This window comes from Schistocerca serialis, chromosome 7 (assembly GCF_023864345.2).
Source record: "Schistocerca serialis cubense isolate TAMUIC-IGC-003099 chromosome 7, iqSchSeri2.2, whole genome shotgun sequence".
Lineage (NCBI taxonomy): Eukaryota > Metazoa > Arthropoda > Insecta > Orthoptera > Acrididae > Schistocerca > Schistocerca serialis.
The window spans coordinates 248,106,521-248,133,272 of record NC_064644.1 but is presented as its reverse complement, the minus strand read 5'-3'; the positions used below and the strand labels follow the sequence as shown (position 1 = coordinate 248,133,272).

The 26,752-nt window shown below is 39.6% G+C and overlaps 1 protein-coding gene across 2 annotated transcripts in view; it reads left to right on the top strand.

Moving 5' to 3' along the window:
- The window catches only part of LOC126412281 (myotubularin-related protein 10-B), a 124,489-nt gene that overhangs the window by 75,859 nt on the left and 21,878 nt on the right, over positions 1-26,752 (top strand). The window contains exons 12-13 of one of the 2 annotated variants that reach the window (XM_050081791.1): positions 14,755-15,012; positions 21,717-21,949. In XM_050081791.1, coding sequence (XP_049937748.1) covers positions 14,755-15,012; positions 21,717-21,926 — 468 coding nt within the window. In that variant the 3' untranslated portion in view covers positions 21,927-21,949. The remainder of the gene's footprint in view (positions 1-14,754; positions 15,013-21,716; positions 21,950-26,752) is intronic. The other variant, XM_050081792.1, reaches the window with a different exon arrangement.

Here is a 26,752-nt window from a genome sequence, read left to right as displayed (position 1 = left end):
AGTTTTGTAATTACATACAAAACTCTGGTCTGGTGTAAGAGGACTCCTGAAGGTATTAATCTGTTTGGGTTAAATGAATAAATAAAAAAATTAAACATAGTATATAGGTCGTCCCAGGAAAAATGGTCCGTAATCAGGGATATGACAGGAATGATCATTTGAAGCAAAATACTTCATGTGGACATATGCATAATTCTGGATGGTTTCTGAAACACAACATATTTAATGGACATTGTTACTATTTTCTTTATTGTTTGGTACATTGTCATTGTTTACAACATACCATAGTAGTTTGGATGAAGTCAAGATGAATAATTTGATATGGACACGTGGTTTACCAAGTCAGGAAACTACCGTAAACTGGCTTACGTACACCCAACGCAAGCACGTTGTGCAAGACTTTCCATATTCTCTCACTTTCTTTATGCAACCTGTAAGTCCTTGAAAAAATGAATATGATCTTTTTAAAGGAAATTTAATGTAGTTTAATGTTATACTGCAACAAGTTTGCACTAGAGGTCGTGAATTTCGTGTTGTTCAAGAAAAATTTACAAGAGTAACTTGAAATGTTTTCCATCTCAGAAACCATTTGGAATAGGGCATATGTCCATATTTAGTTTTTTGCTTCAAATTATCATCCCTGTCATATCTGTGAAGTTTGGCCATTTCATGTGAGACAACTTTTATATATGGACTTGTATGTTGAAATAATTGTTGATTGTACATACCATTGTATTGAGTATTCTGTGCACCCCAAGTAATTAGGTTTTACTTCATAAATGCCACCAACAACAACAACAACTGTAAATTCAACAGATATAGAAGAAGACATAATAGTTCACCTAACTAGAACACTTGCGCAAGAAGAAAACAGAAGAGCAATAACACAAGGAGGTGACGACTAGAACAAATCAAATAAGGATACAAAGAATAAAGAGTTGAACTCGGTTGAAGGGGTGTTGAGCCAAGAAAGCAAGTTGTAAGCTGTATCACTGTGTCTAAGAGTGTAGAGAATGGAGTGATGCCTCCAATTACTGTGTGGTCTGCTCCGTGTGATCTCATCCACGAGAGCTAGTTGCCTTGGCGGGGAGCAGTGAGCTAGCTTGCAATCCGATTCATAAGAGTGGTGGGGAATAGTGAGCTAGAGAGCTGTCTTGCAGTCTGATTCGTGAGAGTGGTGGGGAGCAGTGAGATGGCCGGTGAGAGTGGTAGGGAGCCTGAGCTCTTGGGAGGGGAGCTTTGCAATACACTCCAACCGCACGGTGGCTAAAGGCCGCAGCTTCTATGATTGCTGGCAACACATCCCAAGTGCATTGCTAAGTCAAAGGATAATAAATAATAACTAACTCAAAAGTATGTAAACTTTTATTGAACTTCTGAAATTTGAGATATTCTTCTGAACTCAAGGGCAGAAACATGATGCTGCAGATGTTTTCGGTGTTAATGTATTGTACTGAAGCACTTTTGTCTCATTTCGCCCATTAGCTGCGTGGTTAATGCGGCATGGGCACGTAGGACTCCAGTTGTTTTTTGTGCCCTAAAGCAGAACAAAACAATCAATGTGACAGTTTTTGAGGCAAAGGGATTCAGATTCGATTCCCAATTGGATCAAAGATTTTTCTTTTTTCTCGGAAACTGGGCAAAGTGTTGTGTTTACTTTCATAGTGTCATAATTAGTATCACTATTGAGATGGCTGAATGGGTACTGCCTGCTAGAAAATAAATTGAAGGGAAAAAAACAGAGCTTCTTTGTTTTTTGTTTTCATGGAAAAGAAAAGCTTTATGTACTAGAAAGGTATGCAAATCCACACATGCTCATGGCGCACACATTTTTTGTAGCTTGGGAAATGTTTTCTTTAGGACATGGGGTGGGGCACCGTTGCAGCAGTCTAGAGTAGAGTTTTCATCCTGTTTGTTACAGTCACCAGAGATGCTTTTGAAATCAGATGAGCTACCATTCATTTTTTCTGAATCATTCATCATTCAATATTTTGAAAGAGCTGGGCTCTTTGACTCAATTGAGGAGCAGACTGCCCATCTCTAGTTGGTAGAGCATTTGCCCGCAAAAGGCAAAGGTCCCGAGTTCGAGTCTCGGTCTGGCACACAGTTTTGATCTACCAGGAAGTTCCATATTTGGCACACACTCTGCTGCAGAGTGAAAATTTCATTCTGTAACTTCAACCTCATTGCAGGGGATGATAGAGAGTTCAGAGCTGCTTGGCTGCCGAATAAATGTGGATGCTATGATCTTTTTAGCGGCTATGCAAATCCTCCTCCATGCACATCTTGATAGCAGATATTTCCACCTGGAATACTGGGCCAGCTTCTCCAGAGAGATTTTGCTCTCTAGCATAGGCTGTGCACTGTATACTCCTGCCCCAGTGACTTAATCCAATGCCTTCATCTGTGTTTGAACTGTCAGTAATCACTGTCTCATGCACAGTGTCATGGCTCATTCTATCACTGCTCCCTACTTCCAGTTGTTACATTGAAAGGTTTATTGAAGCAGTGGGAAGTTATTGTATGTAGTCTGGCATTTCCCCAAGCATCCCTATATTTACCACATCCCCTATATTGTCGTGGGATTCAGGATATCCTAAAGGTATCTAGTTATTTCAAGTTTTTGGCCTATAAGCCCCTGCCGATGCCTCCAAGTGCACAGGTGTAAAGGGGGCATGTCCAGCAATGTCTCCATCCCAGCAGTGGGTGTGCTGCTAATCCTGGCTGTTATGCCTAAGAAGGCCAGTCTGTGTACCTTGCCAAGTTCCCTAGCAGCCACCATCTGTTCTACTTTGTTCCACCGTACTTATGCCCCATAAATTATCACAGGTCTTATTATTACTGTGGTGTAAATCCAGTAAATACTTTTGAAATTAAGACCCCAGATTTTTTCACAGGCTCTTCTAGTCCTCATAAGAGTACATTTCGCCTCGGAACACATGTTATTTTTATGAGGATCCGGCATTGCAAGTAGACACTTTGAGGATCCGGCATTACAAGTAGACACTTCACTACCCCCTCTACTGTATAATTTCATGAAAAAGCTTAAGATTCCAGTATGTGTGTTGGATATTCTTCCTCGTAAATGGTAATGGTAATAAAACAGTTCGATGCTTATTGTGCCATAGTTCTGACAGTACTAGAAAATTTACCAAGTATTGCCATGACTCAGTCATCTTTATATCCATGGCAAAAGTATTTAGCTCTTCAATAAGTTCATTAACTCTAGGTTCGACAGTAGTGAATACAAAAGCCCTCCTTGCGGGCACCCTCTGCTGGTGTTGATCACAATTTTTTCATTCATCTTTGTGTGGCTTCTAGCTTCTGCTCAGCAGGATCTTAATCCTTCAACATATAGTGCTCTCAGTGCCATGTTCTTCTGCGGCTCTAACCATAGATTTGAAGGTTGTACTGCTAAATACCCTCTCAGTTTCCAGGAAGATGCAGAGAGCGATTTCTTGAAAGTGTAACGCCCAAGAAGTCAGTGAACTGCTGCTTCACATGATTTGACTGATTGGTATGTGAATTAGTGAAGTTCAGTGGTAGGAGTAACAAGACTTCTGGTCAAGTGACTACATGGTTATAAATACAAAATTCAAATAATGGTAATCCAGGAATAGGTTTAATAATGAGTAAAAAATAGGAATGTAGATAAGCTACTATGAACAGCATACTGAACCCATTATTGAAGCCAAGATAGACACAAAACCCACACCTACCATAGTAGTACAAGTTTATATGCCAAGTAGCTCTGCAGATGATGAAGAGATTGAAGAAATGTATGATGCGATAAAGGAATTATTCATATAGTTAAAGGAGCCAAAAATTTAATAGTCATGGGAGACTGGAATTTGAATTTAGGAAAAGGAAGAGAAGGAAAAGTAGTAAGTGAATATGGACTGGGTGTAAGAAATGAAAGAGGAAGCTGCCTGGTAGAATTTTGCACAGAGCATAACTTAATTATGCCTAACACTTGGTTTAAGAATCATGAAAGAAGATTGTATTTGTGGCATAGGTCTGGAGACACTGGAAGGTTTCAGACAGGTTGTATAATGGTAAGACAGAGATTTAGGTACCAGGTTTTACATTGTAAGACATCTCCAAGGGCAGATGTGGACTCTAGCCACAATTAATTGGTTATGAACTGTAGATTAAAACTGAAGAAACTACAAAAACGTAAGAATTTAAGGAGATGGGACCTGGATAAACTGAAAGAACCAGAGGGCTTAGAGAGTTTCAGAGAGAGCATTAAGGAACGGCTGACAAGAACTGGGAAATAAATACAGTAGAAGAAGAATGGGTAGCTTTGAGATATGAAATAGTGAAGGCAGCAGAGGATCAAGTAGGTAAAAAGATGAGGGCTAGTAGAAATCATTGGGTAACAGAAGAGATATTTAATTGATGAAAGAAGAAAATATATAAATACAGTAAATGAAGCAGGCAAAAAGGATTACAAATGTCTAAAAAATGAGATTGACAGGAAATGCACAATGGATAAGCAGGGATGGCTAGAGGACAAATGTAGAAGCATATATCACAAGGTGTAAGATAGATACTGCCTACAGGAAAATTAAAGAGACCTTTAAAGAAAAGAGAACCACCTTTATGAATATCAAGAGCTCGGATGGAAAACCAGTCCTAAGCAAAGAAGGGAAAGCAGAAAGATGGAAGGAGTATATAGATGGTCTATACAGGGCTGACATACTTGAGGGCAGTATTATGGAAGTGGAAGAGGATGTAGATGAAGACAAAATGGGAGATATGATACTGTGCGAAGAATTTGACAGAGCACTGAAAGATCTAAGTCGAAACAAGGCACCGGGAGTGGACAACATTCCATTAGATCTACAGATAGCCTTGGGAGAACCATCTATGACAAAACTCTTCCATCTGGTGAGCAAGATATATGAGACAGGTGAAATACCTTCAGACTTCAAGAAGAATATAATAATTCCAATCCCAAAGAAAGCAGGTGCTGACAGGTGTGAAAATTACCAAACTATGAGTTTAATAAGTCATGGTTGCAAAATATTAACACGAATTCTTTACAAATGAATGAAAAACTGGTAGAAACCGACCTGGGGGAAGAGCAGTTTGGACTCCGTAGAAATGTTGGAACATGCAAGGCAATACTGACCCTACCACTTATCTTAGAAGATAGGTTAAGGAAAGGCAAACATATGTTTCTATCATTTGTAGACTTAGAGAAAGCTTTTGACAATGTTGACTAGAATACTCTCTTTCAAATTCTGAAGGTAGTAGATGCAAAATAAAGGGAATGAAAGGCTATTTACAATTTGTAAAGAAACCAGATGGCAGTTAGAACAGTCAAGGGGCATGAAAGGGAAGCAGTGATTGAGACAGAGGTGTAGCGTATCCCTGACGTTATTCAATCTATATATTGAGCAAGCAGTAAAGGAAACAAAAGAAAAATTTGGAGTATGAATTAAATTCCATGAAAAAGAAATAAACAGTTTGAGGTTTTCCACTGACATTATAATTCAGTGAGAAACAGCAAAGGACCTGGAAGAGCAGCTGAACGGGATGGACAGTGTCTTGAAAGGAGGATATGAGATGAACATCAACGAAAGCAAAACAAGGATAATGGAATGTAGTTGAATTATATCAGGTGATTCTTATGGAATTAGATTAGGAAATGAGATACTTAAAGCAGTAGATGAGTTTTGCTATTTGGGGAGCAAAATAATTGATGATGATGTTCGAAGTATGGAGGATATAAAATGTAGACTGGCTATGGCAAGGAAAGCATTTCTAAAGAAGAGAAATTTGTTAACACTGAGTATAGATTTAAGTGACAGGAAGTCTTGTCTTGAAGTATATGTATGGGATGTAGCCATGTATGGAAGTGAAACATGGACACTAAACAGTGTAGACAAGAAGAAAATGGAAGCTTTCGAAATAAGGTGCTACGAAAGAATGCTAAGGATTAGACTGATAGATCGTGTAACTAATGAGGTACTGAGTAGAATTGGGGAGAAGTGGAAATTGTGGCACAACATGACCAGAACAAGAGATCAATTGGTCACACACATTCTGAGGCATCAAGGGATCACCAATTTAGTATTGGAGGGAAGTGTGGAGGGTAAAAATCATAGAGGGAGACCAAGAGATGAATACACTAAGCAGACTCAGAAGGATGTAGGTTGCAGTAGTTATTCGGAGATGAAGAGGCTTGCACAGGACAGAGTAGCATGGAGAGCTGCATCAAACCAGTCTCTGGGCTGAAGAAGAAGACGACGACGACGACGACAACAACAACAACAACAACGACAACAAGAAGTCATATCCTGCCCATGGCGTTTTCCATGTGTACGAGTAATGCTTTGTTTCCTCTCTTTGGCACTGAACATAAGCCACAGGACCATAAGTATCCCTTTCAGCCACTATAAGGAATTAAGAATAGCAGTAATAAACATTTGTTCTGTCAAATACAACTGCTATCTTTTTTCCTTACCACTTAAATAATAAAGCAGATTTTTCGAAACTAGAGGGTAACAGCCAATTAAAGTGGAAAATATTGTGATTGTTATTCCCAAGTTGAAACATTGTCTACAGTCCTGTCAGTAAATAAGAAGTATCATTCAAATCTCAATTAAATTGAAGGAACACTTTTCTAATTCTGTTCCCAATTTTATTTACTTACATTGTCCAAACCCTAACCAACAAAGTACTGTGAGCAAATTGCCTGTATCAGGAAGAAGCAGTCTACAAAGGTGTGTAACTATTGAATTGCAGACCTACCTGTTGGTCCTATGTCTTCGAGGTCCATCCAGATATCCTTGGTGTGGTAAACTTACTCGACCTTACCTCCAGTGCAGTTGCTAGTATATTGCGCCCTACCATATCAATTCCAATAATGAATAGTTTTAAGACAATTACACTCTGGGCGGGGTTGGTACATGTGTAAATAAACAGCAGATATATCTGGTAAAATCCTACACATCAATGAAACAAAATTTACAACACCCAAAAATAATTAATATAGAGTAATGAAATTTTGGGAATAAATTTGCTAAGTAACATAGTTAAGTGACTAATGCTGCAAGATCACATGTTAATGTAAGCATGAGATAAGCCATTGCAAATGTGAAATCCTGGTGCATTAGGCCTAACAACTGTTGTAACTGCGAGCTTTCAAATGGACATGCATTGTATGGACAGGTGTCTGATGTCAGTTTGTGGGATGGCGTTCCATGCTTGTTACTCTTGGTGAGTCAATACAGCGACAGTTAATGCTGTTTGTGGATGATGTTGGAATTGTCACCTATTGAAATCCCATATGTACTTCATAGGAGACTGACTTGGTGATTGAGCAGGCCAAGGCAACATGTCAACACTCTGTAGAACATGTTGGGTTACAGCAGCAGTTTGCTGGCGGCCATTATCGGGTGGGAAAACGCTCCCTTGAATGGTGTTCATAAATGACATAACTCGCCTTACAGTGGAGATGCTGAGTTGCAGAAAGATCCAACAAAAAGACTGTTGGAAAATTAGCTTTCAGCCAACAAGGCCTTTGTCAAAAATAGACACCCCCCCCCCCCCCCCCACACATGCACACACAAATGTAACCCATATGCACATCACCACCATCTCTGTCAGCTGTGTGTGTGTGTGTGTGTCTATTTTTTAATATAGGCCTTGTATGCCGAAAGCTAACTTTCCAACAGTCTTTTTGTTCCTTTCTGCAACTCACCATCTCTGCTGCACAGTGAGTAGCAAGTATCCTTTTCATAATATGTTACAGTCCATCCTGGATTTTCTATTGTTTGATTTTGCTGTTGGTGTGTGTTATATAACCACGAGAAGACTCCTGCTGTCATACGAAATTGCACTCCAGACTGTAACTCCAGGTGTAGTTCCGGTTTGTCAAGCATGCAGACCAGCTTTTATCTGAAAACAGAACACCCTGCCCTCCAATGAGCTCTCACCTGACATCATTTAAGTTGCAAATAGCAATTTGAGGTCAGTGGAATGTGCACTGTAGGATGTAATAGATTTATAACAGTTCTTTGTGTCACTGTGGTGCCAACTGCTGCTCAAATTGCTGCTGTAGATGCAGCATGATGCATCAGAACCATAAGTGGAACACAATGGTCTTCCCTCTTGGTAGTGCCAAATGGCTGTCCAGAGCCCAGTCTACTTGCATCCATACATTCTATGACTACCACTGCCAGCAATCGTGTACAATGGCTACATTCCTGCTATGTCTTCCTGCAGTATCGCAGAAGAAACATTAAGCTTCTCGTAGCCCTGTTACATGATCCCATTCAAACTCAGTGAGGTGTTGATAATGGTGTCTTTGTTGCTTGAAAGGCATTCTTGACTAACATCAACTCACCACTTCCAATCTCAAAGGTAACTAACTTTCATGACTGTTACAGCATGTATTTAAAGCAAACCTGATTTGCATCTTCGAAGTGTCACTACTAGCACAAAAGAAAAAAAAATTTGCAAATCAATTTACAATTTTAAGCCACATCTCTGCTGTGCTGTGCAGCATATGATTTAGGTGAGCTGGCACACGGGGCTTCAAACTACAATGCCAGAATAGTTTTGACATCTTCTGGGAATTAATAACCCAATATTTTCCAAGCCACAATAATAACCTAACCCCACCATTTGGAAAAAGTGGTCATCAATGATGATTAAATCACAACATTAAGACATTGACTGCTGGTGTAAATATGGCACTGTACTTACCAACATGGGTTGGAGTGATTCCATCTCACCTGGCATAAGCTTTGCTCATTTTCTACCATCATTTAAGTTGATTTAGATTGTCAAGAATGCTTTGTCAAAAGCAATCAAATTCACTTCCTAAGCAACTTTACTCCATAGATGTTGTAAAATCAGCTTAAGCAAAAGCAGGGCTTCCTATGTCGTAGATGTGGAGCTGACATTCATCACATGTCCAAGCTCTTCCAACACCACCCTCATTCTCCCTAACAGTCGCATGTTGCCCCTGCTGCTGCCCATTATGGATTTTAGTGACAGCAGACCATCCACTTTAGGAATATTAATTCTTATAATATTATAACAGTTTAAATCAGTGGCTCCAGTGAAGGCCTCTCAGACTGACATAGACATAATGTCTCCTCCCTGCGAACTCTGACAATTCTTAGCTCTATGATAGGCTATTTTTCCTTCCCCTTCTGCGTTCTGTTGAACTTTTCTACCAGATTGTAGCTGAGGGATGTCTGTTCCTGAAAACTAAGCTGTATTTTTATTTCGTCAACTGATAGTATTCGTATGCCAGCTTTCAAACTTTCAGAAGCCATAGTCTGAATTCCCATCATATTGACTTGTGTTTTTGTGGACACCTTCGCCCTTCTCCAGGACTTCTTCACTCAGATCATGATGCAGCTTTCATCAATCTCACTCTAATAAAATTTTACCTACATCTACATGTGATTTTACCACACTCCTTCTCTCCATCCTTATTTTAGTTTACCCACTTATTATAGCTGAGATGATCTTGCACAGTGAGATGACATACCACTGCCACATTCACACAGTTCAGGAACTCAAAGTGATGGGAAAATAAATCATAAGCATTCTTGTTTCAGTTCATTGTAAGAGTAAATCAGATAATTTGATCATTGATACTTTGTTCATCTAATGTGATGATGCAAATTCATAATAAAATTAAGCTAGTACTTTGGTGGCAATCCAGCAGGAACTACCTTGACACTTGTTCTGGATCTGTCCAGCAGAACATATGCCATGCCTGCTAATATTGACAGAATGTCCTGTTTCATCGTAATAGTTCTCTGAACAAATGGCACTCGAGTAACTAGAACTCTTAGAGCGCAGCTGTGGCAGATGTCTTTTCGCTAGCTCCTGCCCCATTGCACCTCATGCCTGGGAGTGTGACTTTAAGGCAGTGTTGAGTGAGACTGAAGACTGGGATGACTGGGTGTAGTCTTGATCAATTCATTCATGATGGTCATCAGATTACAGTTAAGGGGTTGTGTGCACATACGAATTTTTTGGCTGCAATCTTAAACAATTTATTATCCAACCCCAGTTATCGCAAAATGTGTGTGAGAAGGGTCCTGCAGATGTTAACACAAGACCAAAAGAATCACTGAATGCTGATTTGTCAGGATCTTCTGAACAAATATGAGGCTGAAGGCAAAAATTTTCTTAAAGCCATCATCACTGGAGATGAGACATAGTGTCACCACTACTTGGCAGAATGTGAGTGATGACATTTGAATTCTCCAAATAAGACACGGGTACCTGCAAGGAAAGTGATGTTCAGTCTTTTGATGTAGGCAGGAGACTTTTCTTCTAGATGGTGTGGAGCCTAATGCAGCTATTGAGTCAGAACACTACAAGTTGACACCAACGAGGCTGCAAACCTGAATTTTCGTTGCAGCTTTATAATACCATGACCCACAACAGTTTTGCAACTGTAGAATTCATTGCTAATTTTAGCTGCACTGTCCTATCAGATTTGCTATAGAGCCATCATTTAGCATCTTCAGACTTCCATCTCTTGAGGCCTATGAAAGATGGACTGCATGGCCCACATTTTCCAGACTCCATAGCTGTCATCAAAGCTGTAAGATGGTGGCTAGCCTCAGCTTGTTCATGTTTTTAAGAGTACGGCATGCAGGTTCTTGTTCATCATTATCGAAAGTGCATGACAAATGATGGTGACTAAGTAGAAGAAAATGACAGTATTTACATGAAATCTAGCTGTATTTAGTTGTGTTATTGTAATTTCTTTATGTCTCTAACTTCTGTGAAAATAAATGGGAGTCATTAGAATCTGAATGATTCTCATAGAAACTGATACAGTTGGAGTAGTTACCATAGCATTAATCTCACCACATACAAACAAAATATTCCATAGCAGATAGTAACCATTACCTTCTATGTATTCATGACTAACTCCTGTGAGCTACAGTCAGTGTGATACTGGACAACGTGGTCCCTTACTTGTTAATATGACCTGATGGGACATGGTCATATAAAAGTATTTCATACATTTATTTACATCTCCATTGTGTGATTTTATGATCTGGAAAAGACTCGAGATTTGATGTGGAGTTACGGTATTCTTAGAAAGTACAATATATTGGTTATAGAAGATGTGTGCACATTTTAATACTGTTTTGTCTTGGACAAGGTACTTCCTGTAGTGAGTTATAGGCCATGCACTGTCAGACCATTACATCACTCCCCTAAGGTACTGTTTAGAGCATAGTTTTCTCTCTAGTACTTTCAGGAATGATATTTAATTCTCTGAAAAGTCATGGATGATAATTTCAGTTTTGTGTGTCTCATCCAGCTGGGAATAAATGACAGACTTTACATTTTAGCCTAAAACATCTTTTGTATAGAAGGTAAGCATTAAAAAAATGTGATGTGAATGTAAAATGGCTTGTTCCACATCATTAGGATCTATCGTACAAAATGATCCATGGAACATGTAACTAACTAATTAACAACCAGGAGACATGGTTTCCAGTTTTAAAGGTCCAATAACATATGAAGATTATGTAGCTTCTGCTTGAATAGATTGTGTAGATCCACAAACAAGTCAAGGAGTCATGAGATCAGATCAACAACGTAAGTGGAAAGGAGCAGTGGATGAAGAAATAAAAGCACTGTAAGACAATCAGACTTGGGCTTTAGAACCACTCCTTGTAAATGGATTTGCAAAATAAAAAGGAGTACTGACAGTTCCATTGATAAAGTTAAGGCTAGACTGGTAGTAAAGGATTTTTCGCCAGAAGTTTTGATTATTAACAGAGTTTTAAGATATGTATGTTCATTGCTCAATAACTAAGTGTTTCTCCAAATCAGAATACGAACCTTATCAAAATATATGTGGATTTTGCTTTTTTGTATGGTGATTTGGAAGTAACCATCTATATAAGTGACCTGCTTGATATAATGAAGGCTATTTCATTTGAAGAAAAGTCTTTATGATCTAAAACAAACTCATCATGCTTGGAATAGAAAATTCAGCAAGTATGTTACTGAAGTGGGGTTTGAAAGAAGTCTCTCTGTGAAGCACAGAGGTTCCATAAAAATTTAAGTTATTTACACTGCAGATGAACTTATTAGCTTATATATCCATAAGTAATTCGAAGAAAAAGTTCACTGCCAGTGTCATTCTACTATGGCCTGGAAATTCATCAGAAGGAAAATAAATGTATACAAGTCTGTCAGTTTCATTATGTAAAAAAAAAAAAAAAATTGAGGACAAGGAGACAGAAGAAGGGTTACTTAATGGTTGCTCTGTATGGGCAGTTTTCTGACATGATATAGTATATCTAGGTATTGTGATATAATCCGAGTGAATTGAATCTTTCAATATATGAGGGGCACTTCTGAATGTGGTTTTATGTAGAAGAGAAATGTTAAAATTGGTTTTCTGAAGTGTTATACAATGTTACCAATAATGATGGTTATCTTGGTACAATTAATAGTTTACATACTTGAGTAAGCCAAATGAGAGATACATTGAACTTTTTCTTGCTTTACATGTTCATAAGTGTAGAATTGCGCATAGCACTAAATGAAAAATTGTAGCTGCGTGTGACTAGCATACCAGTTTTTCAAAATTGGATCAAGGATCTTGTACAGATATGTGAATAAAACCATTTGTGGGGTTTAGTAAGGGAGTAATCACTTAGGCTCAGTCATATACAAAGCAGGTGACAGTCTTTGGTTCATTGGTAGAAAACTGAGAAAATGCAGTCTGTTTACAAAAATCTCGTGTGACCCATCATAGAATATTGCTCCTTTGTATTGGACCCATCCGAATACGACTAACAGAGAATACTGAACACGTACAAAAGAGCATACAAAAGCCTACTTACAAAGTTGCAAGAACTAGTATTCAGTGAGGAATCTAGTAATATACTGCAGCTCTGTAAATATCACTCCCACAGGGGCCGCAAAGGCAAGGTTAAACTAATTGCAGCATGCATAGATGTGTTTGAGCAGCCATTCTTCCTATGCTCAGTGTATACAGAACAGAAGGAAACTCTAATATGTGGCACAGTGGGGAAGTATCTTCTGCCATACACATCTCAGTGGTTTGCAGATTATAGATATAGATATAGAAGTACATATGAAGTTATGCAGAGATATTGCATCCCAGTAATGTGGATGAACAAAACATTCTATCTAGGAATATTGGACACTGTGTTCACCTTGAGGGTATTGAGCTTACGGTTAGAAGTATTAGTGCTGCCCTGTACCAGGTCTTTTTGTTATGATTATACAACACTTTCTTGGGATGTGTTTCATTTGTCTGCCTTCAAATGGTTGTTTCTGACTTGATCATATGCAGTGATAACATTAGGAATCTTCCCAAGAAAGCCACAATTGATTCTCGGTAATATTAAGTTCGATGAATAACAGGTGTGTGTGTGTGTGTGTGTGTGTGTGTGTGTGTGTGTGTGTGTGTTTTTCCCTCAGTTGGAATAGGTATACCCGTCTGTGCATTTAAGGATGGCAGCACTTGCATTGTCTCAGTGGGATAGTATTTTAGTCTCCTTTGCATATAGTATTTTCATTGTCTGATACAGAACTTTGTGGATATCTTTTTGGCACCAGAGTGAGTGAGACTTTAGAAACGGAGAGAAATTTATTATATGCTCACGTGTGCTCAGTGGATACAAACTGTATAACAATTGTACACAACAGAGAATAATTGAAAACAATTGAGATTATATTAAACTTTTGCAAAAGTGCAGGAAGGAATATTTAACTATGTAGCAGTAACAGGGCGCCGGCCGCGGTGGTCTCGCGGTTCTAGGCACTCAGTCCGGAACCGCACGACTGCTACGGTCGCAGGTTCGAATCCTGCCTCGAGCATGGATGTGTGTGTTGTCCTTAGGTTAGTTAGGTTTAAGTAGTTCTAAGTTCTAGGGGACTGATGACCACAGCAGTTGAGTCCCATAGTGCTCAGAGCCATTTGAACCATTTAGTAACAGGGCATGTTAGAATACAGGGAGATGATGCAGCTGACTTATAGCGGAGATTCATTGGGGTGTGGTGTCTAACCTACTGGTGTTATATCACAGACAAATGGAAGGATTATACATCTGTGGAAAAATAGTAGCTGTAAGTGGTGATTAACAAATTGTGGCTTGACAAGTCTAAGAACAGAGCAATGAAGTCCACAGTTGGAAGAAAGTTATTCTTAAATAACTTAAATGTTAGGTCCTACACACAGTTCTGTATTTTGGTGAGGACACCACAGCATTTGCAGCTTTTTATGTACTGCTAGAATTAGATGTCTCAAGTGATGCCTGATGGTAGATTAATTCTTTGATCATTATGAGAGCAGTTTTTTGTTTACTTGCATACCTTTCCTTTATTGTTGGGACAAGTGTAGTGATCAGTTCTGAGTGGATCAGTGCCACCCATTTGAAGTGAAGCACTGCAAGAGAATAATTAATGACATTTTGTTTGTGTGTGTGTGTGTGTGTGTGTGTGTGTGTGAGGGAGAGGGAGAGGGGGAGAGAGAGAGAGAGAGAGAGAGAGAGAGATCTAAGTTCAAAAGTAATGAATTACTGTGTGCTGTTTAGTTTTTATGCAATCATCTTCCGGGCAGAACTACTATGTTGCAGTGAACAATTATCATTAAACAGAATTTTTCATATGGTAGTGGAAAGTCTTGACCATAAAGTTCTGTTGGTTTATTTTTTCCTTGAATAAATGATTACCATTTTTACTTCATGTATAACAAATTGCTTCTTCCAGGATCCACAAAATCCATTAATACTCCGCAGTGTTTGGGACTGGGATGAGCAGTTCTCAGAAGCACGTGACCAAGAGCTGTTTCACAATCCGCTGTTCAGGCGGCCTTCTAAGTCGTCTGTTTCTCCACTGTCACCTCGCTGTGGAGTTTCATCGTTGCAACTCTGGGCGCAGTGCTATTATCGGTGGCTGCCACCACTGGAGATAAAGCGAGGTGGTCGTGTGCAAGTTGAAATAATTACTCGTGCTCTTGCTGCACAGGTCAGTGCATTGTATATCTGGCTGATATAGTGCAACTTTTAAATAAAATTACAATAATTTCACTTTTTTTCCTTTTTGAGATTATGATTTGTAAATATTGATTCTGGATTTGCTGTCTAATTGCTTATGTTGCAAATGTTCATGTGAACCTTTCTTTGAACATATTCATTTTTTTGTACTGTCCAAATTAGTTTACGTACATAAAATATTCCTTTTGACAGGTCCAACTTGTGAATGCAGCTTTTTGTTTCTTCTTTGCTGTCCAGATTTCCTTTTTAAGCATATCAAACTTTTTTAGCTATCCTCATGGAGACTAACTTTGATATTCTGCACCTACTGTTTTGTTTCTTTGGATCTATGACTGCACTGTTTTTTCCCACTCCAGCTCCTCAGTCTTTGTAACATTCCTTTATTTTCATTTGTAAAGGCCTTTATTTTTTATACACCTCAAATTTTTCAACTCAAAACATTTGTAGGGGAGCTCTGTTTACATTAAGGTCCTATTACCTTGATGTAATAAGTTAGTTAATTACATCTTCCATACAGCATTTGAATGATTCCTGTATTCCCAAATCACTTAAGGTAAGTCAATTACACTGATCTGTAATCTCAAGTCTTATTGCCGTCTTCCCCTAAGCTAGCAACCATTACTTAAAATTAAACATTTCATCCTCCATTCTTGTTAGATGATGCATATTAGGTATCATAAATTAATTCTATTTTTAATTTTGTTTGGCCCATCTGTAAATGTTTTTTTCCATTGAAAAAATTTGTGCCACACTACTTCCAGCAGGTTGTAGCTGGGAGATAAAACTCCAGAGTTTGTTCTAAAAGGCTGTCTGGTGTGGAAACATAGCGATAATTTAAAATTTGTGCCAGACTGAGACTAACCTGGATTTCCTGTTTGTCATTAGTAGTTTCATTAACCATTAGGCCCTTTGGTGCAAATCTCCATTACATTGCTGGTTTGGCATATCTGAATGGTTTGCATTGGTACCATTTAGAGTTGTAGTTTCATTGATTTCATCTCCATCAAACCATTCATTTAATTACATCTTCATCCAGTTATGTTTATCTTCTCTTATAGTTGTAGCATTCATTGCTTGAGAATGTTTCATTTCTGTTGTTGATTAATCTCACCAGTTATTTCCAACACTGATAGACAAAGTATGATGATTACTTTACAGCTTTTATATCAGTCAGTGTATGAAGAAGCCCTAGACTTTGGGCCCCACTGCTTCTTTAAGCAGTTAAGTTCTCACACCAGGTACCAGATCCTTCTGTGCTCCTGAACTCGGAGCCTGTGTTTGTAGGTGTTTTTCCCTCCCCACTAATGATAGGCTGTGATCCTGTGGCATGAACTGTCCCCTTGCCACCTTCACACCTAACAAGGACTCCCATAATGTGATTAAACAGTGTAACTGCAATTGATATTATTGTCACCAGCCAGAACTAAAACTACAAATGTCCTCCAGTTCTTTGATCTGTGTTGCTCTCTGAGAAACATATTTCATTAATGACCATTCCATTCCCTAACCTGTTGAGGTTATCATGCTTTCTTTTTGAACTGTACTGGCCCTGAGAGAGCATCTAGTGAGATCTGTACATTAGTTTTTACAGATGTCATCAGTGAGTGGACCCACAGTATCAGTGAAATTGACATCAGTGATCAGCATTTGTAACATTTATTTTCTTCCAGGCAGGCACTGACTTACGTTGAGATGACTACCTTAATCCATCATGTTTCTCCACCCTTTCCCCTGCCTGGGGATTACAATGCACATCACCCCATGTGAAGAAGTGCTACTTCTTCTGGTAGAGGCCTTGCAGTTGATTAGCTTCTTTCTTATCTTGATATGTCTCCTCTCTATGACTGTACCTCTAACCACTTTAGTGCTGTCCTCGGCATCTTTTCAGATGTTGACATTACAATATCTTCTCTCGATCTCATGGCTTCTCTACATTGGGCACTACGTCACCATCCTTGTGAAATTTAGTACGTTCAGGTGATCCTGTCACCTTTTTTGTCACCACCCAATGGACCCATTACTGTATTGAGGTCCCCGAAGAGCCAGTTGGTATTTGTATGCCTTTGCCATTACATTTGTCCCTTCTCCATCAGATTGTATCGGAAAGGTTGTCGAGATGTCTCTGACTCGACCACCCACATTAATAGAACTACTGTGCCCCTTTTTATGGGATATCTCCATCAGCAGCTGGTTGTGTGTTGGACCAGAGACGTGGCACAGTACTACTCAGGACTGTCGTATGGCCCTGTGATATCTTGAGTTACTTCCTTCACATACCACACTCATTGCTTTGGGGCTCTATGCAAAGCCTTGCTACCAAGTTAAGCACAGTAAGGAGTGCTGGGAGAGCTATGTTTCCTCTGTGGGAACATTTGCCTCTGGCATCCGAGGTGTGGATGAAACTCAGTAGTCTACTGGTTCGTCAAAGATAAACAACTGTTCAGAGTCTCCTCCTTCATGGTGGTAATTCTACGGATGTGTTGACTATTGATGAACAGCCCATGACCCAGTTCTCAACAATGTCAGCATCTCTTCTTATCTAGCTACATTCCAATGCATAAAAGACATGTTGAAGATGACACTCTGTAGTTTACCTCCATAATACTGAATTATGTAATGTTCTTTTTGCTGATCAGGAACTGCTACAGGCTCTTGACTCATCTCTTGATATGGCTCCAGGCCCTGATTCGATTCATAATCAGATGATCCACCATCTGGATGTGACAACCAGACGCCCATCTACTCAAGGTCTTCAACTTTATTTCACTTGAAGATGTTTTCCCTTCTCTTTGAGTGCGATAAATTCATCATCCTGACCGTAAACCAGGCAAAAACCTATGACCATCGACAGCCTCACCAACATGCTCTGCAAACTGTTTGGATAGATGGTAGAGGGATGATAATGATGGGTTCTGAAATCACATTGTCTTTTGTCTGTCTATCAGTGTCGTTTCTGGGGGGGGGGGGGGGGGGGGGGGGTGCCACAACTGGCCATCTGGTTATGCTAGACATAGCAGTCTGACAAGCTTTTTCTAAATGCCAAAATCTCATTTGCAGCCTTTTTCAAATTCTGTAAGGCATACGACACTTGTTGGCACCAGCACTTTTTACTTATCCTCCAAGATTGGGTTTTCAGGGTGTGCTATCAACTTTTATCTGCCAGTTTTTATCCTTCCGATTGTTTCAGGTTGGAAGTGGTACATCGCTCGACTCCCTATGGGTCCGAAAGAACGGTGTCTCTAAGGGCTCAGTGCAGAATGTTACACTCTTTCTTATCACCATCAATGGCCAAGTGACATCTGTCAAACTTGTGGTTACCACTGAACTGCTTATCAATGGCTTTTGATTTTTGTACAACTGTCAGTCAGTAGCCTTATCTGAATGCCAGTTCCAGGGAGCCATCTGGAGGGCCTCTGCTTGGACCCTTTCCCATGGCCTTCAGTTTTCCCCCACTAATCATGAGTTACGTATTTCTGTCTTTGTACCACAGTTCATCTGAAACTGCAACTCTGTTTTGGTTCACAGTGGTGCACAATTCCAAATTTTGTGACTCCTCCTTGAAATAATATGGCTTGACTCCACCATATTTGTTACTTTAAAACTAGCTGAATGTGGAAATTTAAAGCTTACTGCTTCCTTGCCCACAGCTCTTGGGTTGCCGAAAGTGCTGTTCTACTTCATTCTTACTGGACATTGGTCTCGTCTTGATTGGACTATGATTGAATGTATGGTTCAGTGCTACCGTCATCTCTGAAATTATTGGACCCGGTACATCGTTGTGGTGGAAGACTGGCCACTGGTGCCTTCCTGACCAGTCCCATAGGCAGTCTGCTTGCCGAAGTGGGGATCTTACCTCTTCACTTCCAATTGTATGAACTCTTGCTATTCATACAACTTACTAAATTGCTTTTCATACAAGGGATGTCAACCATCTGATGCCTACTGTTGAATGTGTTTCTCCGTTACAATGCACCTCTGCTGGATCCTCTGCCTTCTCCATAGCTCCCTTAGAGTGTGGTCTCTGTGTATTCCTGTGACTTGTCCTTGGTTAGTATCCAGACAATGAGTTACATCTGGTCTGTTTCAGGAACCTCAATTTCAGTCGCTCCTTCCTCACCTTTCTGTTTCTCTGAGTTCTTTGGAAGTATGAGGAGGTGCTACTGTCATTTACCCTGATGGCTCTAAACCCTTGGACAGGATGGGAAAATGTTTTGTTTATGCAGCAAAACTTCTAACATTAACAGTGCCCTATGTTTTATTGAACAGATCTCCATCAATCTTGTTTTAAATTCTAGTAACTCACTGAACAGTCTCCAGGCTACTGATCTTCTCTCTGGTCTTAGTCATCCTGTACTCCAATTTGTGATTGACATTTCAGTGAGTTGAGTGGAAAGGCCAGCTGCCTGCCAATCATAGTTCTTTCTTCAGAGCCACATGGTCACTGTGTTACCTGCTTTGTAGATGCATGCAGAGCCTTGTCTAGCATATCTGGTTGCACGCCGGCAACACTTCCCATCTCCACTATGATTGTCAATCGCGAAGCTGTTTTAATTGGAGAATACCTGCTCAGTTAAAATAATTGATGATGGTAGAAGTAGAGAGGATATAAAATGTAGACTGGCAATGGCAAGGAAAGCGTTTCTGAAGAAGAGAAATTTGTTAACATCGTCAGGAAGTCGTTTCTGAAAGTATATGTATGGAGTGTAGCCATGTATGCAAGTGAAACCTGGACGATAACTAGTTTGGACAGGAAGAGAATAGAAGCTTTCGAATTGTGGTGCTACAGAAGAATGCTGAAGATTAGATGGGTAGATCACATAACTAATGAGGAGGTATTGAATAGGATAGGGGAGAAGAGGAGTTTGTGGTGCAACTTGACTAGAAGAAGGGATCGGTTGGTAGGACATGTTCTGAGGCATCAAGGGATCACCAATTTAGTATTGGAGGGCAGCGTGCCGGGTAAAAATCGTAGAGGGAGACCAAGAGATGAATACACTAAGCAGATCCAGAAGGATGTAGGCTGCAGTACATACTGGGAGATGAAGAAGCTTGCACAGGATAGAGTAGCATGGAGAGCTGCATCAAACCAGTCTCAGGACTGAAGACCTCAACAGCAACAACCTGCTCAGTTGTCTTTCTCTGTATACCTGTTCATGTGGGTATCTTGGGAAATAAGCTGTTCAACTTGTCTAACAGTTGCTTTGACAATTTCAGACCGAGAGTTGCAGGGGCAAATAAGGCCTGTACACAATTGGAGATGGAACATCATCTGGTGGCCTACTGCTCCCTCTAATAAACTCCATGCTGTCAAATAAATTATGAGTGCATGGCTCCTTTTGTTCCTTATGTATGGAATCCACCGTCTTATGTCATTCCCGCATTGCTCCTTCCAGATTAACCCATAATTCTCTCTTAAGTACTGAGCATAAGTACTGAGCAACACCACTTTGTGATTGTGGAGACTTGCAGAGAGTAGCTCTCATCCTGGTGGAATGCCCCCTCCTACTGTATCTCCATGCCTTGCATTGCCTTCCATGTTCTTTGCTTTTAATGTTGACAACGTTCAGACAGGTGGTTTGGTTCTTCATTTACTCCAAGAAATTGGATTTTATTCTCATATCCAACATTTTAAACTGCTTTTGGGGAGGGTTTGGAGTTGTTGGTGTTGGAATATCTCCTCCTCCCCTCCACCCCCCCCCCCCCCCTCCCTCAAAGTTACCTCTTCCCCTTGTATTGCATTCCCATGAAGGCAAGACTTTGTTTCAGAAACCTGAAGTTTCCATTGTTTGATTAAGACTTTGATTCCTTATACCTGATACTAGGTGACAGTGGAAGGAGAGTTGAATAGGCTTTTTATGCTTCCTCCAGGAGAGTGGGTTGTATTCCCATTTTTAGCAGTTTGACTATCACGGATTGGGGGTGGGACAGTTGTGGGGGAGATGCCTACCACTGCATGCTGAGCCCTGCGGGACACAAAGCAGTGAACACACCTACTCATCAGATTGCTTTTCTTACTTTATTTTACTTTTGTTGGTACTACTGATTTTCATTATTTTATAACCTTTTCACTTTTACTGTTATGGATCTCGTCTCTACTTGACTAGGAGTTATTTATCCTGGTACTGTGTTACTCTGTATCAGTACAGAAGATAAAATGAAACTGACGGGAGGTGGGCTCATCTTCTCTCTAGCATGCAGACTGGCCCAGTCTGTTTATATTTATACCTCATTCATTTATTCCTCATCTGTGGCATCAATGACTTGATTTTATGGTTGTGTGTATTATTAGAATTTGATCAAATTTATGGCTGATGTCACCACTAACTTCAGATAGACCTCTGTCCTGTAGCCACCCCCCCCCCCCCCCTTCCACACACACACACACACACACACACACACACACACAAAACCAGCCAACTACAGCCCAATATCCATAAACTAAAATAACCAAATATGTATGTATCAGTCATGAAAGCCTTCGCTGTATGCTCTAACAGGATTTTGTAATCCTGGTGTGTCGTCTACAGTAGTGTTGATGTACTGCAATACACAATTCCTCATTATCTGAGAATTTTTTTTTTAAATGTAATATATTGAGTTATGTAAGTGTTGGGTCTAATAAATTTAATGCATTCCTCATTAACTTACAGCAGCTTAAAAAAATATTTTTTACAGATTCAAGCATTAAATCAGGGGTCAGAATCAGTGTTGTGCTGCACACAACCAGGTGTAGTAGGCTCATTCTTCCCCTTTGGCCAGAGTGGTTTTGGTGTGAATACAGGCGCAGCAGCTGTTGCACTACTTGGTAGCCAGTTGACTCTCAACACAAGCTTCCTTGGTGGAGATGGCTTGGATTCACAGTCTCTTCTCAATGCACCTGACTGAAGTGGACTGTATTTGGAAGTAAAGTAAGTAATTACTGCAGTTTCGCCTGCATTAGTCAATCAAATCACTTTTTATAAAAAAGCAAGCAGAGCAATATGAAACATTAACAACTTGAAAATATTACTATCGTAAATACTTATAATGTAATTGGATAGATAAAATATCTACTCACCATGCGACAGCATAATATGCACATTTTCAGAAGTTACAATTATGCAACCTTTTGGAGCCAGTGGCTTCCCCTTCCGGCAATAGGATTGAAGGGGAAGGGAGAGGGTTGAAAGAAAAGGACTGGAGAGGTCTAGGAAAAAGGGTAGATTCCAGAAAAGTCACCCAGAACCGCGGGTGAGGGTAGACTTAACAAGATGGAATGAGAAGGAAAGACTGATTGTTGGGGTCTCTACCTGACGAGATTTGAAAACCTGAGAGCTTAATGGTGGAAGACAGGGTAATATGCAAGACAGAGATTACTGCTAAAACACTGTGCACAAGTTAGTAAGAGTGAAAAGCTAAAGCTATGTTGTTTGTACAAGACAAAGGTGGGAGGGGGACGGTGAAAAATAGACAGGTAGGAAAATGAAAGATCTAGAAAATGAAAACGGTGTAAGGAAAGGATAGTTACTTCAAAGAAATGCTGAAACAGAAGAAATTAGTATAAATTAAGGCCAGATGGGAGGTGATAACCAAGGATATGTAGGGCTAGCTCCCATCTGTGGAATTCTGAGAAACTGATGTCTGAGGGATCCCGAGTGTGGTGAAACATCCACCAAGGTCACGACTGTCTTGTAGAGCATGCTCTTAGACAGGATATTGTGTGTTGCCAGTGTACACCCTCTGTCTGTGACCATTCATCCTAACTGATAATTTGGTGGTGGTCATGGCAGTCTAAAAGGCCCTAATGTACTTTAATTTCTTTCATCTCAGCGTTTCTTCACAGTAGTTTTCTACGTCTTTCATTTTCTTACCTGTCTGTTTTTTGCTGCCCCCTGCCACCTCTGTTAAGTACAATGCACTTAGCTTTGCACTCTTATTAATTCGTGCATGATGTTTCAGCAGTATTCTCTGTCTTGCATACTGCCCTACCTTCCAACTTTAAGATCTCAGCTTTTCAAATCTCACCTCATGCTGTCCCCAACAATCAGTCTTTCCTTCTCATCCCATCTGGTGAAATCACCCCTGACCTGCAGTTTTGGGTAAATTTTCCAAAGTCTACCTCTTTTTCTAGACCTCTCCAGCCCCCCCCCCCCCCCCCCCTGTCCATTTTTCTACTTCACTGGGGATTTCACTTTGAGCCAAATGTGCTTCAGCAATGGGTGGAACATTTTAACACTACTTTCGGTAACCGCATTTAAGAGCTCCAGTGCTCTGTTGTAAAATAGGCCTGGAACCTTTGCATTTTTTAGGATCCTGAAAGTACTCCTAATTTCGTCCTTTGTACATTACAGATTTATGTCTTGATCTGCTTTGACTTCCTCTAATACATCTCTCACCTATTCCTCCTAGTTGTCTTCACAATTTTAACAGCCCCTTAAAATGCCCTTCCTGTCTCTGTGATGATGCCTATTGTGATCTCATTTTGTCCCTATTTTCACTCTTTTGTTTGTCTCTCTTTGCACTTCTATCTTGTGCACTCATGTCTTACAAAGATTTAACTTTTGTTTTAGTTCTTTGCTGCAGTTAATTTCATCCCACATGTCATCAGAGAACCATTCTTTCCTTTGGTGTGTGTTAAATGCTAAGTTCTTCTCTCCAACATCTAGATAGCTGCCAATAAGTTTTTGTCAACCTGTTTCAGTTCCTGAAGAGGATCTGAAATCTTTTTTGTAGTTCAAGGGCAAATCTTTCTTTGATGTATTGATCTTTTAACCTTACCATATCCATTGCTTTGCTCCTGTGATTGGCCTTGATCTGTTTTCCACTATCTTCAATCTGAACTCGATGAAAACAAGGTGGTGGTCACTTCCAGTGTCTGCTTCTCTCTTATTTCTGACTTTTACAGATAGTGTCAAAACTTATGGCTTATTGTATTAGGGTGAGGATTTCCTACAATTGGCCAATGTATATGTTGAAGATTGTTTTTTTTTCTGCACTTTATGAATTTAGATTTTGCATAACTTTTTGCTAAGACCAAGTTGCTAACATTGAACCGCCTCTGTTTTAACCTACCATCATGCCTTTCTTTTCTTTTGTTGCAATGTTGCTTCATAATCTCCCTAATAACATCTTCCCTGTCTGCTGCTGAGATATGTTTGCACAATGGATATTCTATTAACTCTTTGACAAAATATGCAGATTGTTTATCATAAATTATTTCATAGGGGGACAATCCTGTGGTGGTATGTTGGAGACTGTTTAAGACATCCGAAAAGTTTTCAGTATGTTCTAACCAATTGGTATGGCCCTTATTACAACACATCCTGCATCGGCGACATATCTCCCTTAAGTATTGTTCTGTTGGATTACAGGATGGAGAGTAGATTGAGATGAGAATATGTTTAATGTTATGTTCATTTGTAAACTCCTTCCAGGTTTTGGATGTGACCTGGCATGTATTATCTGCAAGTAAAGCCTTTAGTGTACCGACTATAAGAAAGCAGTCTCGGGTCATTTTTTCGAATTATTTTCTTGCTGGTTGTTTTCTTTACGGAGTACATATTAATGAACTTCGAGACTAGGTCTACCATTACAAAAATGTAACAGTATCCCTCCCTCCCCTTTTGCTCTGGGTAATTACACATGTAAGTCAGTGCCCATGAGGTCCATTTTCTTGTTAGGCATTACACTTTGTAAATGACCCTTGTTGGTGTGATTATCATCGTTGATATGTTGGCACCTGCCACAGGATGCGAGGCACTTTGTTACTCTGCAGGCAATATTAAGAACATAGACACAGTCCTGTATTTTTTGAGTACACTTAAGGCTCCCACAATGACCAAAACTGGTATGAGTGTAAAATATTAAGGTGCCTATGTTCTCTTCAGACCAGCAAACCTTCCACCTGTCACTATCAAGGCTGTGCCTGTAAAAAGGTACCCCCTTGAAAATGTAGTAGTATTGTTGTATCTTTTCTGGGCCCTTTTTTCCCCTAGATAACTTTTTACCAGTTTCCAGTTGTCGTCATGGTTCTGATTACGTCTGAGGTGACTGCAAATTATTTTAAAATCTATTTCCTTTCTTTGCCCCCTTTATATACACCATGGTGAGGTCTTTCCTTTTATTTTCATGTTCAGTGTCATCTATATTTCCCACTGGTAGTCTGGATAGGGCTTCAGACACAGTGTTGACACTCCCCTTAATTTATTCCACAGAAAAGTTAAACTGCTGGAGAAAAATAGTCCATTGGGTCAGTCTAGGGTGGTAGAGTTCACATTCTTCAATATAGCTTTAAAACTTTATGATCTGTGTATACCTTTACTTGGTGACCTAATAAGTAATTCCTAAATTTATGATTCCCCATACTATAGTTGAAAGTTCTCTTCTGAAATGGAGTAGTCTCGCTCTCTCTCTCTCTCTCTCTCTCTCTCTCTCTCTCTCTCTCTCTCTCTCTCTTTAAGTATCCTACTTGCAAAGGCAACTGAATGGTGGACTTTAACCTCATCTATTTCTTTTTCTTGGGATACATGGACCACCACCCAAAATCACTGCTATCAGTTGTAAGGCAAAAAGTGGTGGATAAGTCAAGTCTGTGTAATAATTCGCTGTTCACTAACTGTGCTTTGATGTCATTAGATGAAGATTTAATGCTTGTGTTTTCACATGTTTGTGAAGGAACCCTACGAAACCAAAAATGACTTAAGTTGTTTCTTAGTCTTAGGAGGAAAGAAATCAGCAGTTGCTTGCACTTTATCTTTGTCAGGGAGCATCCCATCTTCATTGATCCTATGTCCCAGAAACTTAAGCTGTTTGAGAGCAAATTTCAGTTAGATAGCTTCAATTTCATTCCTCCCTTTCTCATTTCATGTTCTTTCCAAGTCTTGATTAAGAATAAAATATCATCTGCATATATAGTCAGTTTATCTAATAGTTCTCTTCCAACCCCCCTGATAAGCTCTGCCACCAACACATTTAAGCCAAAAGGTGCTCACATCCTAAAAATTTGGTCAGATATCGTGAGTCGAAAACTAGTCTAATGCACCTGTCAGCCTTTGCTACAACAACCAGCAGATTATTGTATTGGTTGCAACTATATTCTATTATTTTCCATTTTTGGGAATACTACAGGGCTTTATAAAGAAAGGGTCATAGGGTTTTAGTCTCAAGGTGCATTTATAATCTTTTACGCATCCAGATCTTTCCCTGAAAATATCACGAAATTCCCATAAAAATGCCTCAAGCTCTGTCTTCTCTTCCAAATTTAATTCTTTAACCTCCTCTGCTTTACTTTTAACTAGTTCACTATAAGATTCTGTATCAAAAGGATCATCATAGCAGAGGGATCTGTTCTGTAATTAGTTTATTGTTTCTCCCTGTTGCACTTTGCAGCTTAACCCTAATTGCAGAGAATTCAGTAAAACTGACACCCTCTTTTATTTTTATCTCTCAATTTTCTAGAGATCCCACAAATTAGACTCCCAGTATCTGTCGGGCAGTTTCCTTTACTGGTATCCAATTGGACATGAATATATGGGCTTCTTTGAATTTCATTGTTACCTATTTTCCCTCTCATATAATAAACACTCCTCAATCTCTCTGAAACCCACATCTTTCTCATTTTAAAGAGGGGCATTACTTTAAATAGGCTGTAAACTTTCAACTATGATATTGCAGTTGGATTCAACAGTTCTTTTATAATTTCACTTTCTGGTCTAAAATCCTGACAAATTATA